The 16542-nt window shown below is 31.5% G+C and overlaps 3 protein-coding genes across 3 annotated transcripts in view; 1 reads left to right on the top strand and 2 right to left on the bottom strand.

The window, feature by feature from the left end:
* The first annotated feature begins 250 nt into the window (after positions 1 to 250).
* Positions 251 to 1752, top strand: LOC105620892 (aquaporin-12A). The gene is made up of 4 exons (XM_012202371.1): positions 251 to 431; positions 726 to 1000; positions 1335 to 1473; positions 1550 to 1752. The coding sequence occupies exons 1-4, from the start codon at positions 251 to 253 to the stop codon at positions 1750 to 1752; spliced, it is 798 nt and encodes a 265-aa protein (XP_012057761.1).
* A 629-nt stretch (positions 1753 to 2381) lies between these two features.
* Positions 2382 to 10070, bottom strand: LOC105620891 (1-phosphatidylinositol 4,5-bisphosphate phosphodiesterase-like). Its single transcript, XM_012202370.1, has 19 exons — positions 9900 to 10070; positions 9735 to 9794; positions 9416 to 9556; positions 8972 to 9051; positions 8712 to 8847; positions 8117 to 8217; positions 7885 to 8051; positions 7598 to 7808; positions 7250 to 7508; positions 6839 to 7036; positions 6592 to 6739; positions 5482 to 5639; positions 4656 to 5058; positions 4373 to 4543; positions 4172 to 4300; positions 3857 to 4031; positions 3126 to 3329; positions 2772 to 3018; positions 2382 to 2450 (listed from the first exon to the last, which is right to left on the bottom strand). Exons 1-19 carry the CDS (start codon positions 10068 to 10070, stop codon positions 2382 to 2384), a joined length of 3228 nt encoding a protein of 1075 aa, XP_012057760.1.
* Positions 10071 to 10914: 844 nt separating this feature from the next.
* The window catches only part of LOC105620926 (sodium- and chloride-dependent GABA transporter ine), a gene marked incomplete at its 5' end in the record, with an annotated part of 13815 nt that continues 8187 nt past the window's right edge, over positions 10915 to 16542 (bottom strand). The window contains 9 exons of the mRNA XM_012202403.1: positions 10915 to 11094; positions 11642 to 11818; positions 12153 to 12353; positions 12434 to 12574; positions 12860 to 12972; positions 13195 to 13423; positions 14068 to 14335; positions 14540 to 14765; positions 15996 to 16130. Coding sequence (XP_012057793.1) covers positions 10915 to 11094; positions 11642 to 11818; positions 12153 to 12353; positions 12434 to 12574; positions 12860 to 12972; positions 13195 to 13423; positions 14068 to 14335; positions 14540 to 14765; positions 15996 to 16130 — 1670 coding nt within the window. The remainder of the gene's footprint in view (positions 11095 to 11641; positions 11819 to 12152; positions 12354 to 12433; positions 12575 to 12859; positions 12973 to 13194; positions 13424 to 14067; positions 14336 to 14539; positions 14766 to 15995; positions 16131 to 16542) is intronic.

Raw genomic sequence — 16542 nt, 5'->3', positions numbered from 1 at the left:
CATATGAATGCACATTATTACATGATAAAATTAATCTTAATGAGAAAGACGGTATATGCATAAATAATTTGTAAATTTATGATCCGTTGTAAAAATATTAATTATATATCACTGTATTGGATGGTATAACTGTAGATCTTTCTTTAGTGTGTGGTATATGATTGTTCATCGGATATGCTTTATTACGCTCATACGTTTTCATTACGCTTGATGCCGCACTTGTTTAAATGGCACATATCTCAATAGGATAATGCCTGGATCAATAGACTTGATAGTGTCTACAGCGTACATTGGAGTCACGATTTGGATAGCGTATTGGCTAAGGCTATATGCATTATTTTATCTTAATTCTTATCCCCTCACAAGAACTTTGGTTTTTGAATTCATAGCTACAGCAGAACTTTGCGGGGCATGTTTCGAGCTCATTATAAGTAAGTCAACTCTGTTTTATAAGTATAAGTATTAATTGACGATATTATACAATTAACTTTGATGAATGATAATCTTGTGGATTCAGAAATCTATTATTTATATTGCAATTATATTTATATATATTGCGTATTATTACATATATATGTTAGCATTATAATTATATTTTTTCATTGTATGTATTTTTAAACTATTGATTAAAATGTTTTATATTATTTTTTTGTCATTTTATTGTACATATTACAATAGCACTGGTCCTAAATATTTTCTCCCCTAAAAAGTTTGAACTTCTTTAGTTGCGGACAATTGGGGAGTATGGATGTACGCGCTTTATTTGTTTCTACTAACAATCTGGTGGTCGATAAACTGGGATGAAGCTTCTGCGTGTCCTTATACACACATGGAGGATGTTGTAATACGTAAAAAGCCCCTGATTGTCGCATTTTTATCGATATGCGCGGAATTGGCTGGCGGTCTTCTTATATTTAAGTACATCCAAATATTGTGGGCGTTACAATTCGCTTCTACGCACAAGAATAGAGCCTATGGCGATTGCACTACAGATTTACAGGCAAGACTAAATCGTCATTTTTAATCCCATCGACAAATTATAAACTAATATTAATTTTTAAATAATATTTTAAGTAGGAGTTTCATTATTCATTCGACATATTGCGCAATATATAATACGCGTTCATAATTTCAATACGTCCTAAGTAGAACATGGAATCATAATTTAGTCAAAATGACATCACAGAACGTCTTCATTTTATACTTAAAAATTGACTTATAAGTGACGAATGAAGTCATGATGATGTCCTCATGATATTGTTATGATACTTCTATGTTCTACTTGGGATGCGATTGTAAGTAATTTTATAAATTGAAAAGCCATGATTTTTCAGGTGTCCACTATAATTGGAGCGCTTGTGGAATGCATTGCAACGTGCATGTGCAGAGTGGTATCCCGCGTGCTGGGTGACCTGAACCCGAGGTTTAGCACGGTCATCGATGCCTTCGTGGGGACGTCTTTAGTAGTTGCAGGTTGATGAATGTTTCTATATTCTTTCTTACGATGTGAAAGAATGCCTGTATCGTTGATCTTTAAAATGTATTTCAGCTTTCAATTACACCGGCGGTTACTTTAATCCTGCACTGGCAACTTCTTTAAAATATGGTTGTCTGGGAACCTCATCCATGGAGCATGTGATAGTTTATTGGATTGGAGCATGCATCGGATCTATCGCCTCCTTGCACGTGTACCGTATGTCATTTGTACAAAATTTCATTCAAGTACAGGAAAGTACAGATGCCGTTTATTAGATAAAAAATTTGGTAAAATTATTTTCAAGAGAATTTAAATGTTTGTGTTATAATTATAATCGTCAATACCTTTTTAATAACGCATAAAAGTCTAACAATGTACAAAATTGCGTGCCAAAATTAAATGATAGTTTTATACATTCCCATTGTCGTGTAAATAATTATGAACTTGTTCGCAGTTCTGATTATACTTCGGAGACAAAAAGTGTTCTAAAATTGTTGACCTACATTAATAAATATTTAAAAAATATTATATAATAATTTAATCGATATTACCTCTGCAATCCCTTATGAAGAAAAAATTGATACAATATAGTATAATTTATGACAGAATTCAAGGTAAAATATTTCAACAAGCTATTTTTTTAATGCCTTCTTTATTTATTTATCCATATATATTTATCAATACATAAATATTTGTTTATTAACGTTTAATAACGATATACAAACTTTATGGTGTATCATATATGACTAAAAATAATTTGCTACAATTATTACAATTTTATTTTTTATATATATTAAGTATGAAAAATATGAATATATATATATATATATATATATATTACATAAAATAGAAAACAATAATATTAACAAATGATAACAGAAATGATTAGAAATGTTAAGAAAAATTATATATAGAATTCCGTCTTAGGCGATAAATTGTATTCAACCACTTCATTCTCGTATATTTCAATACTCTGCAACATTACCGAATGTGTATTATTTTACAAAATCACATCAATTTTATAAATAAAAATTACAATTGCTTTCGTTATACTTTATACTTATTTATTATGCGGTTTTTCTATTCGCGAGCATTAAACAATAAAATAATAAGAATTGTATGTTTTTTTCTTCATTCAATAAAGAACAGAAATTAATTTTTAATCCGTTAAAACTTAATTTGAAAACTCTAAAGAGAATCATGAAGAAAAGAATGCTGTCTTCCACAAACTTACTTGAAAATTCGATATATTATTTAAAAAGACCATTAGGATTAAGAGCTATCTCAAACTTACTGTATTGATGTCCTTGTCCAACTCTTCTACTTGTTTTTCATGTGTAGCCTTCAGCTTCTCTTTCTCACGACCTTGCTTAATTTCTATAGTCTTTCTCTCTTCCACGAATTTCTTCGTATTTTGTTGCTTCTTTTCGCGAAGTCGCCTGTCCTTCTCACCTTTTGTCTTCAAAGTCTTATCACTCATTACCTCTTTTGCCATTTCCACGGATACTTTCGCTTGATTGGTATTCATATCCTTTATGTCTCTAGAATAACGTGTTTAAACGATATGGCAAAAAATATTAGAACTTATTTTTCAAATCTTTGCAGTAGCAAAGAAGTATAACAAAACAAATAAATGATGTGAACCAACTTGTCGTGCTTCGCCTGTAATTGTTTAATTTGTGTAGCTTGCACAATCTCGATCAGTCTCTTTAACTCGTCACGAGAGTTCTGTGTCTGATTTTTCAATAAATCCCATTCCTCCTTTCTCTGCTTTTCCATTATGGTAGACCATTGAGCCGTTTGTTCGCTTATAATTTTCTTGACATTTGCGTCTTGCGCCAAAGTATTTTTGCTAAAAATATCATGTATATTAAATAACATATTAAATAAACAGAATCTCATAATTTAACGGACAAATTATAGGAACCTGTTCTATCAAAGGGAATATAAGAAAAAAATATTATATAAAGTTTAGCTAGAAATGCTTTATTGCGAAATTATAAACAAATATTGAACATTTTGGTGATATTTTGATAGAATATTGATATTTTATGGCAGTTATTATTTTATGACAATGGAAATCTAACATCTTTTATCTTTTCATACACGAAATGTACACTTTTATATTCTATGCAATGAAAATACGTTGTTTCCTTTTTCATATTTCGTTTTATATTTGTTTATAATCTTGTAATAAAGAATTTCTAATCAAATTTTATTAAATAACATTTTTTTCTATTTTTACTTATAGAATATCTTCTGGTAATTTGTCTGTTAAATCTTGAGATATCTTGTATATAATATTAAATATAATATTTTAAATTTCTCAAATTTCCTTCGCGCGATAGAATTACATTGAAGTAGAAAACTTCAACGCACTCTTTTCCTTTAGTTAATTTTTCGATGGCACTGCAATGATTCTTCTGCATAGTTTGCCTCTCTTTAGCATGTTTCTTTTTTAGAGTATCCAATTCTTTCTGGTGTTTTTTGCCTATTTTAAAACCTTTCTCCCTTTTTAAGGATTCTAACGTAATAGGTTCCAGTTTCAATGTCTCTGCTGAAATTATAAAAGAATTGTATATATAATCATATGTGTAACAATTAAATAATATTTGGTGCAATTTGTTCCCTTACCTTATTTAAATGAATCATTATTTTTTAATATAAAAATATAATTATACATAATTTTATTACCCTTTTTCGTTTCTTCTTCTTTCTTCTTTTTAGCATCGGTCTGTTCTATTCCGAGTTCCTTCATCGTTTCAGTTTGCTTCTCGGCGGCCTTGCTAAAACCGCCCGGATCCGACAAGGCGGCCATAAAGTCTGAAATTGGAGGCGTGCTTGTGAGAGAATGCCGTGAAGAGTGCTACTATTTTTGAGCCGCTGGGATACTACCTTCGAATCCATCGGGGACGTAAATCTTCAACTCTATGTTGCAGAAGAGCATGGGCAACGCCATCGGAAAGTTCGCTTCGGTCTTCAAGGAGATGTGTCTGTAACCAGCCTGAAGGCCGTCCAAAGGTAAGATTCGCTGTCCGAGCAATTTGCCATTTTCTTCGTATACACCTGTCGGAAATGAAATATAATGATTGAAAAATATTTGAGTTGTAGACATCAACATTTATTTACTTCAAATTTATATTATAATGGATCCATGTAAAAAAAGAAGCGTTAGTACCGAATCTGAGTACTGCTAAATCAGGAAGCACAATCTTCCGGAACAAGAATGGTTCCTCATTGTAAACCGGATTCAGACCGTTCGCCGGCACCATCCGTGTTCTGAATTCCTTCTTGATCGTGTCTGCTGGTAGACCGTACATGTCTACCTCTACGTACGTGCCCACCTTCTTATCCGACAAGAATTGCCCGGCTATGACTTGAACTGCGCACTGCGCGGTGATGATACCATCGACGTCCTCAGAAAAGGGATCGAAGCTTCGATCGGGTCTTCGCATGAAGTCCGATTTTAACAGATAACCCGTCGTACCGTTATACTCGAATTTTCCCTGATTAAGCTGCATCGGCAAATCAGGAGTTTGGAAATTCAAAGCCACCATCTGACAGCCAGCATTCCAAAAAACCTAGGTAGAATACCTCGCATAAAACAAGTATATGTAAAATGATCATTCTTAAAATAATATTTAATGAAAGAACGTGTGACTTTCAATGCAATTTGTATGTATAATATTAAACAATAAAAAAAAAACGCTTTTGCTAAGAATCTTAAAAATATTGCAAATAAAGATCTGAAAATAATTTTATTGAAATATTAAAATAATTATATAAGTAACTCAAATATGATCAGCAATACTGCAAAAAAATGTTAACATCAAAACAAATTCTAACTTAATAATCATAATTATGTTGAGTACAAGAAAATTATTTTTAGATTTGTATCTAACTAAATTTTTAGATATATTAAAATCGTTCTTTCTATGCAGAGATATAACGTGAGTAATAACTCTGCGGGGAATCTAAATGCGTTTGTGTATCGTCGCAGTTACCTGGGGCATGTAATTCGATGAATCAGCCCTCGTGCCCTTTGGATATATTCGACTCATTTGCCGCTTGTTGTAATTAACGAACTCCACGGAGTGAGTTTTCAGATAGTTAAGAGCGGCAGTCTCGGAGAACGAAGACATATTATGATGTATATTCTTGCCTGCAACGTCGGGGTCGAGACATTAGTACATGTCGCGCGCGCGACACATGCGCACGTGTACGCTCATTCATTTAACTCTCCTTAAGTCTCCAGGACGTACGCACCACCACATAAACACCCGTTACCTCGGTAAATTTAAGACATATATGGCATACAAAACTCATCGAGAAAAAGGAAGTATAATATTAAATTTCACGCATTTACTGATTCACGTATTCGCTGGATAAAATCTTTGCATGATTTTACAATATCTTACAAAAAAGGAATAAATATACATAGACAATAATTTTAACAGTAGGACTAATATAGAATTTTCTTTTGTTTTTCAAAAGAAGCGAAATGTAAAAGCAAGTGAAATGCGAGGTAAAAATATTTTTAAAATTGTGAAAATTATTTAAATTATATCGTATTTATTCATCTTAATCAAAGCGATATATATCGTCAGTATAATAAAATCACCTTTAATACGAAATGAAAAATAAAAACTTGTGAAATTTATTTTTTATTTCTATTGTGTTAACGATATTATTTGATAAATAGATCTGTTGAGCTCTGAAACATGTGCTTTTAATGATATACTTCAACAAATTTGGCTCGTTATTTAATAAACTGCGATTGAAAAAAATTGAAAAATATTAGACTAATTATATTTATTTTTATTATTTAAATATATAATACTATATATATATTTCTTTGAAAAAAAAAATAAAGAGAAAAAATAAATGAATCAGTTTAATCATTTACATATTATGCAAAAACGCGAAAGTTTAAAAAAACACCGTTATTTAAAAATTTACAAATCAGTTATTTTGACTCTACTTACTCTAATGTTAAAAATGATTTTCATAAATTTCTTAAAGTTATCACAAATTTATACTGATCAATTTATATTGATCATCTTAAATATACAATTACTGATAAGTAGAATGTTTCGATAAATGATATCACGTACTCTCTGCAGCTTCGAAACTCTGAAACTTTATTGGCTGCGCGTAGTTTATCATTGCCGAAAGATAAGGATGAACTTGCATTGTACTGCCCGTGTATTGGATTGCTTGTACCTCTTCAGCACCTTCGCCTCCGGCAAGAGTTTCGCCTTCCTGCATAACGTATCAAAGGTAATATTGTTGATTTTTCAAAAAGTGAGAAAGATAAAATGAAATTTAACTGTTTGAAAATTCATTAATGTGGTTAATCACCTTCGGAGGCTCTGGTTCTGGAGGTGGAGCACTTGCGGGTGCACTGGCATCTTCTACAACTTCATCCTTGTCTTCGAATTGTCCGGCGCGGAAAAGCTCGAGCTCGATTTTTTCCACTTCCGGCTTTAATCGTTTATTTTTTATTAATATTTTGTTTTTCAATGCGCTTGGCGGAGGGAGAAGACATCCAGACTCAAGCTGAAAATAATGTACACGTTTACATATGATAATTTTAATTTGCTGATTGGATCATTAAGCTGGTTCTACATTAGTCACATCGCAACGTTGCGTGTCGCAAGAGTGTCCAATTAGAGTTGAACTAGCTTGATGTTGATTGCGACGCTTGCAACGCTGCAATGCGACTACTGTAGAAGTAGTTTTAAACGTGGTGTCTCTTGACGCATCTCTCACGGGATAATCTTTTAAGGGCTCTTTCAGCAACAGGTCACCAAATATTTCGTCGCAATATTTAGCCAATTTATATTGCTGCTTCATGCAGCAGTGATTCTCAAAACTCAGAATTACGGGATACTCGGAAGTGACGAATGCAGTATCTCTTATAGCATAAATCACATCCTTGAAAAGGATGTCGGTACACATAGCTTTGCCGTGAGTTATAATCGGCTCCTCATCTTCGCCCTTTCCATCCCAACAATCCAACTCGACGCACCTGTAATAGTTTTTTTTCATTTTCCATCCGGAATCATTCCAAAATATTTTTCGATCTGTATATCGTTAGAAATTGAAAGATTGTATTACCTGCAACCAGCAAGCAGAACCTGTCGATACATTTCAACAGTACTTTTGCCACCGATCTGACGGCCGCTAAGATAAGTGTTGTGGCTCGAATTGATATAATAATGCGAGAGCGGCTGGTCCATGTCCATCCATTCTTCCAATTTATCTAAAAATACCGGCGCGTTTTCATCTGACATCAAGTATCGTATAAAACCGTCTTTCGTCAGTTTCTCTGAAAATAATAAAATAGAACACGACATAAAAAATGAACGATAACGAAAAATAAATTAAACTTTGTGGAAGCTCACTTTCCGCTTTTGCTTTCTCATCCGTTTCGTAGTCATTAATGATCTCGATACATCGCTTTTCTGTATACAGTGGATATAAGATCTCATTGAGTCGCGGATCTCTCTGCTTTGTATTCATGAATTCCACCAATTGCTGCAAACTTATGGTATCGATTTTCCCTTTCGTGCTATAAACAAGAAAATACGTCTTCTATAATGTGAGAAATTATGCAAAATCCAACTTAATACTTACATGGATTGAAAAAGCTCCTCTATATCATTCCTAGGACATATCTTGAAGTACAAATTATAAAATTTATCAAACGTGAAGGCCTCTGGTTCTATTTTGTCGTTCTAAAACGTGAGAAATAATAATTTATAAAATATAATATGCGTGCATGTCAATATATTTTCTTATATTATTAATTTATACAAGTAAGTGAGAATTGATAATCTGATTTATAATCTGAATATAAATATCAATTCTCATTTACAATTAATATCAACATCTTTAAATATCAAATAATGTTATACGCCAAATAATAATATTTAAAAACGTATAAACTTCGTATATATACGAGGTAATAACTTCGTAAATATACAAAATAATAATACTATTTTTTTTACGTAGATTTACATGCAAAAATCATTTGTAAGCGAAATACTTTTACGTTGTTGAATTAATGAAAAAGCTATTCATTCTCTATTCCATTTGGAATAGGAAAAAGTACAACTTGCAGCGATAACTTTGGAATTTTCTTAAACTGAACTTTAAGTAAACTTTATTGATCGCATTCACAAACATTAATTAAGGCTTTTTCCTTTTGAAAATTCTCTTATTGACTTACTTTTCCATTGGGCAGATCTAGTTCCGATAATCCTTGATAAACGAGTTTCTCGGTCTTTCCAGATGCAAAAGTCTTTGATATCACTTTCACAGGAACCTTTCCTTTCGAATCGACTTGAAAACTTAGCCGCATCCAACTGGCAGATCCGATTAATGAGCAGCCAAATTTTATTTAATGATCAAAATAAACGACATCAGCATTCAAACAAATATTTGTTATATTTTTGCAGCTATATTGAATTCGAATTAATGAATACGTACTGCTTCATAAGCTGTATTGTTGGGCAAACGTTACTTGCTTTTGTATTGTGCGTAATTAAACGCAAACCAGCTTGCCAATCCTGAATTGATTAACCACAGATTAACATTAACATATAGAGAAGTTAAATAAGAAGATAATTGAGAGCATTAATTACATTATCGATAAAGCCATACAAAATAAATGCAAACGGAAATCAAATGTATATTTAAAACAAAAGATAAAAGAGCAAATTGAATAATTAAATTAAATGTTAAATTGTAAGTAATGTAATTTTGTATGTTAACGATCAATGCTCAGTTTACGCTGCCTGAGTAATTTAATTATGATAAGAATATAATATTTTAGAATCAAATTTAAAAAAAGTTGCAATAGTATTCATAGATTTTTTAAAGTTTGAATTTATGTATATAATCTTAATTCTTTCACAACTTCTTGATTATTACCTTAGCTATTTGTGCATCCGGACATACAATGTGCTGATAAGTAATATTCGTATAATCCACTCCGGAGCAGATAGTTAAACTTTTTTGATCTAATTGCTCAAACGTTCCGTATTTACTTAATTTATTGCATAACTTTGGATCCTAAATAAATCGATTGATGTTACTCGATGAAACAAACTATTACTATAATATTGTTCTCACAGATTATTCTAGCAGCATTGCAACGATCCAGCAATATTACGATAACATTGTAAATGTTGCAATGCTACTGCAAGCTTTTATACGTGTGGATTATTTTTCTTTACACGAATTTTTTTACCTTTGGTGTCCCCCCATAACGAATATCGCTCACTTGAGCCAGTTCTATAACATCGCCATCCTATAAAAAGTTATGAGATATTTACTGGTGAATTCGATTATTAAAAAATAATAACAAAATTTATTTGTTTAGAAAGAAATCTACAAGGATTTTGCAATAAGCTACCTTGCCGTCACTTTTCCAATATATGAAGAAACTGTACTCGTCGACTTTAAATAGGCAATTCGGCTCGAATTCAGTAGTCTCCTTGTCTTCAAACCATCGATCGAACACCGAGCCATTTCTCAAGAGCTCCGGCACTTCGATGCGCCAATTAAATTCGAACTTCTTTGTCATGGTTCGGCAACTTTAAGCGGAACAAACGTTAAGGTAAACTTCAATGCGAACTCGAGCTTGCCCGATGCTCAAATGAGAAAATGCCATCACGGGACTTGTGTCCCAGAGACGCATAATGCAATTAGTTATATCTAATTTATCATATGAGGATTCAATACGATGGAAACCCGCTGCGTAACGGAGATTCTAAGCATAAGCGCGCTTATATATATATAGCAAAATCTTTTCTACAGTTCGTTGTATTATATAATCGTTTAATATAAACCTCTCCCCCCCCCCCAAATATGAATCCGTGAATTGTTATAAAGAGAAAAAAGTGATATTCGTTGTGACAATGATAAACTTTGTTTCAATTTTTTTGAAGATAAAATGCTATTAAAGAAATTAAGAGAACAATATGAAAAAGGATATCGTTGAGAGAAATATATTCTTGGACAATATATAATAATTTATTAAAATTATGGTTAACGATGTTGTACACATTAGATTGCGTATTGACTGTGATATATACAGAAATATACTCTTATGTCAAATCAGTGCTTGTCTATATAGTTTATCACATGACAATGGCGTAAAGAGTAACAGTTTACAAGAAGTAATAACATTTTATGAGAAGTATATAACAGATATGTTCTTATCCTAATGACTCTTTCGCAAGTGATTATCATCCTTATAACGAGATTATAAATATGGAATGTTGACTGTCACGATAGTTATCGCAATAACCGACGATAAAAATACACGAGCGAATGACATTTCTTGTTAATTATTTCTCAAAATGTTTTGGCATCCTATAGATTAAGCGCAACCGTGAAAAGCGAGTCGTTCCTGCGAGTCGATATTATCACGTCTGAGGCTTCATTTGATTGTAGGAATTCAGTTGTATGGATGTATTCACGTCCGTTTGTGGCTCCTTGAGCATATCCTCTGGCGGTTCTGGCAGATTGTGCATAGGCTCCATGCAGTATTCCTGTCCGCAAACTTTACACGCCTCGAAGTGTGGTTTGATGGAATTTTTGAATCTCTGCAGATGAAAGTTCTTATATAGAAAGCAAAATACTCTTTCTTTTCTAGCGATACTTTTTTAAAGTTATTTTTAGTAAACTTTTTTAGCAATTTAACAATATTTTTTAACAGTATAAATAATAGATTTTTTATTTATAATATGAAAAATTATAAAAAATATATAAAATATATAGAAAATATATAGAAAATATATGTTAAATTTTTTATTAATTTTTAAAGATATTTTCTATCAATTTTCAAAAGAATTTTCTTGTTACAATAAAGAAATGATTAAAGTAATATATATTAACATTTTAATTTTTTTTTCGTAAGATAATTAACACTAGAACTACCAACAATTAACATATTTTAAAAGATAAAGAGGGAAAATATATATAAAGAAATTTAATTATACATATTGTAATAAAAATTATGGTAAATCTGAGAAAATATAGTACTATAAGTTTAACAAAAAATTACGATCAATTATTCAGAGTATTTTGATAGTTCTAATGTTAATTTTTTTTATAATAAATTATAATTGACTTCAATAAAACTCAGCATACTTCAGCAAACGTCGCACCATCCGCTCTGACGAATACATAAACGGCAAAAGCGGGTATGCAAATTAAAGAGAGAGATGCGATGCCCCATCCGATCGCTTCTGCCCACCATGGATATGTGTAATCACCGTTATGGTAGGTCGGCGGCTCATAATCAATTAAACTGAACACCCATACAGCCTAAGAAGATAAGATAATTATAATAATACTGTAGTATAATAATACGTATATATCTTGAAAATTGCCGACTGCATGAAGATAAGTGCAAGGGAGTAGGATTGAAAGCGAGTAATTATGTATATAATTGTTATCATCAGATAAAAACAAGATATATCATGTTTTTCTGAGAATAATAGTTGCGCGAATGTGAATAATTGGCGTCTATGAATCCGTTTCTAAATCCGGAATGTCGTACTTTATTTGATTTGCAGTTAACATTTTTTAACCGTTACTCGGATAAATTATTAATACAAAATAAAAGTTTTAATATCCTAAAATTAATATTTTTGAATACCATTATAAGAAGAGGCGCAGCAAGGAACCAACAGAATCGGAAGTATTTCGAAGGTAAACGTCCAGTCATCTCCTTGACGTTATTGCACAGTCGCCGTACGCCGTAAAGCCACGAGATGGCAATTACTTCGAAGAACGCCAAGAACATGATAGACATCGATGCGGCGTAATGATCTATTAGTTGAAAAAAATAAATACCGCCCTGAGGCAGTCAGAAAATCATTTAGTAAGGGATAAGAGTATTAGTTTTTATTATATTGTGTAAACATCCATTCGTTTTACCTGCGTAATATTTGGCAATCCAAATAAGAACGAAATGACGCATATGAGGAGGACCAGCACTTCGTGGCAGAGAAGATGACGCTTCACCCAATTCGGGAAACCGTCTTGGATTGACGTAACTACCACTTCAACAACAGCAAACTGAAATTCCGAAATTTATGTAATAAAGTATTGCAAAAGTCCAATTATATTTTCGAAATAGAAAGATTATTAAAATACGATTGCATTTATTAAGTAATTGAGTAATGTGATTCTAGTATTTGTTTTTCGTTTCATGACTAACATTGTTTGTATCTCCATAGATAATTCGTACGACGATACAATTCGACATAATTGCATTTACAGATTAATCTGTAATCGCGCATGTACACAGCATCGTGATAGGAAATAAGGCTTTATCTATCATTATTTGTCATATAAGCTTACTTGACTGTTTAACGAAAGGCAGACCAGCATAAAGAAAAATAGCACAGCCCAGAGTTGAGAAGCTGGCATCTTGGCTAGCGCTTGCGGATAGATGACGAAGACTAGACCAGGTCCTTGAACGGAAATTATGATTTATCTATAAAATGTCAGGAGGAGTTAATCTGACGATGTAAAATAAATGAGGAAAAAATTAAAAAAAAAAGAATGCAACAGTCTCGACATTGCAAATTCTACATCTTATACCCTTTCTCTCCATAACGCGCGTGACATACTTATATTGATACTTACATAATTTATCATATTTAGCGTGACGTAAACTTCATTTTTATACGTACCATCGGTTAGGACAGCATCGACAGACATGTTTTGCTCCAGCGCTATATTGCCGATTGTGGCGAACGAGAATATTCCAACTAGTAAACTACTGAAGGCGTTTATGAGTGAAACGGCAACGGTGTCTACCAGAATTGTGTTGTGGAATCGGTTGTAACTCGCAAAACATATCATTGAGCCAAAAGCGATTCCTACAGAATTGAAGACTTGCGCCGCGGCGTTAATCCAGACCTAATCAATAAATATTGATAATAAATAATATAATTAATAACAATAATAACAATAAATATTAGATTGATATATGAATAATTCAAACTAATTATAGGAAAATGCCATTAATCTGAACTAAATCTTAACCTTTATAATGCTTAACCTTTAGAGGATGAGGATCTATTTTACAACTTTTTTCCTTGAATAAGATTTATTATAATTCATGATTTGATTATGTTCTTTGTCTCAAAATATAAATATACTGTTTCAGCGCCACTAATAGCTTTCCCATCCTATAAAAGTTAATAAAATTTCAATTTGAATTTATAAACATTCAGTTCATTTAAACATTCATTTTAACTGAATATTTATTAACTTTAACTTTAACTAAAAATTTAAGATAAGATATTTTTTTTATCAAGAAGATTTTTTTTATCAAGAAGTAAAGAAGATACGATTTTAATTTGAAACTAATTTATTAAAACTAATGTATTTTTAAGCTTTAAACACAATAATAATGTATGTATATTTATACTTGTGTATGTCTTCACATACACATTTTCACAGTAATAGAATAATTTCTATTATTAATTACGGCTATTCTATTATTCTATTACTCATCATATTTCTCTTTCTTGTTAATCGAGAAATCGATATTACGATACCTTTGCATCGCCAAGCAATTCCCAGCGTGGATGGAAAAAGAATTGCAGACCTTTTGCGGCTCCCTCCAGAGTGAGGGATCGCGTGAGGAAGACCACGATTAAGAGAAAAGGCAGCGTTGCTGTCAGGTATCTCACTTGTGCTGATGACTTAATGGACTTCCAGATGGAAAAATATACCATGATCCATGCAGTTATCAAGCACGCCACGAGCTCCCATCTCAAAATCCCCGGCTCTTCGATGCCACTACTAATTTGCAGGACCTTGTTGCTAAATAGAAAGGCAATTATTCTTTCTTTAAACACTTCGAAGCTACAACACGCGATCGTTTTTACAAACTATCTTACACGCGATATAATAACCAGATATTAAAAATTTTTATTTAGAAAGTATATATGTAATATATATTATTCATATATTTATATAATTACAATAACAAATTGAATTAATTAGTCTAAATATTAAGAAAATTACTCGAAGAAGTCCTCAGATGGTGTTCTCGTCAGATTCGGCCGAGTTCGATTATCGATGGACCCATAACTAGGCAGCCAACAGCGCGGCGAATTCCATGAGTTATCACAACGTGACCATGGTTGTTCCGATCGGAATGCCGAGAAGAAATAGTAGATTGCGTAGGCTATTATCACATTATGGTAGGTAGACATTAAAAATGATATTACAACTGATGATAAACCTGCTCCTATAAAAACAGAAATTAATAATTAATATAATATTGTAAATGATTACACGCAATTTAGACAATATATTCCGAGGAGGCTCAATATAAAATTACAGCTTTAAAGTGTCCAAATATCCGCAATAAAGAATAAAAATAAGTAAATATCATTAATATAATAATTAATTAGTAATTAAAAATAAATAATGATTATTAATATAGTTCGTAATATGCAAAACAATAAGTCAAAAACAAGGTTAACAACGAGATCTAATTTAGAGTGTCAATTAAAATATAATTGTAAAAAGTAATTTTTATTTACGAAGATAGTAACAATTAATCTTGAATATTTCAGTTACATTATAGTTCTTTATCAAAAAATCTTTATCTTTTATCTTCATTAAAATATTCGTAAAAATAAATAAATATTAAATTAAATTATTATGATAAACGTCATATTATTATGATAAGGCCGTATTCATAGTCAATTTTTATTTTAAGACTATCTTAAGTATATAATAAGATAAATAACAAGCTAATCATAAGGCCGTATTAATGTTTTGGCATATTACTTAAAAAGATCTTAAGTATATAGTATTAAGATTAAGTCAATCATAGAGTTGTATTAACATTTTAAGACATTACTTAAGATGGTTTTAATATAAGAATCAACTACAAATGTCATCTGTCAATAATTAAAAATAAAGATACCTAAATTAGAACGTGATAAGAGACCAACATCGAGATTAAAAGTGCGTAAACACATGGCGACACAAACATTATATGAAACAATCATAAATTACGAAAGTCAAAAGATAAAAGTAAAACATGTATAAATGATCATCATATTTTTAAAACTAATGAATATAAAAATATAGAGTAGTCAGCCGGCGAAATAAAATGTAAAAAAAAAATCTGTTCATCGAACGGCGACGAGAACAGATTTAGTCTAGGTAATAAAATTGTAGTTGTTAAAAGAAAAAAAGAGACCAAGTCAATAATAAAAAAAAAGATCTATAAAGATAGAATGACGTTAAGAGGATAAAACGGTGATAATTTTAATCCTATTATATTCACACACACACACAGACTCAATTGTTCTTTTAGTTAAGCATGTCAACGTATTTTATGTCAACTGTTTTCCAGTCAACGTATTTTACGACGCTATAAAAATGAGCACGTGAGAAGTTTTTATCAAATAGTCGTTGGAGATTTAATCGGCAATCTGGCACATCGTGACTCTTATCCATTTACCTTTTAACAATGGACATACTTGACCCAGGGCTCCGATTGGGCCGCGACGAGTGAATTGTCCGATGCTGAGTTCCATGTACAGCAATGGTACTCCACATACTACGAGTATTAAAAAGTAAGGCACGAGGAACACACCTGAAACGATGCGATCGATATAAGTGAGATCCCCTCGGTGCTATACATTAAACATACACATGAAAAAAACGTTTTTGTTGAAATATCCAAAAATTTAGCTAGATACAGCTACATATTTGAAAAATAATATTACTATTAAAATAATTATGTAGGAAACTCAAGCATAATGAATAATACTGCAAAAATTTTTGGTGTTCTAACAACAAATTAAATTTTACCTAATTATTTTTAGATCTGATATACCAACAAAATTAATTTCAGATCTGTGTCCAGCTAAATTTTTAGATATTTCAGCAAAACCGTTCTGTATAACTGTAAAGAACAATGATGGCCTTCCTCTCTCTCTCTCTCTCTCTNTCTACTACTACTATACTACTATATATATACTATACTATATATACTACTATNTATA

This window comes from Atta cephalotes (genome assembly GCF_000143395.1).
Source record: "Atta cephalotes unplaced genomic scaffold scaffold00030, whole genome shotgun sequence".
NCBI classification, from domain to species: Eukaryota; Metazoa; Arthropoda; class Insecta; order Hymenoptera; family Formicidae; genus Atta; species Atta cephalotes.
Note: the sequence above shows the minus strand (reverse complement) of the source record. Positions and strands in the feature narration are given on the sequence as shown.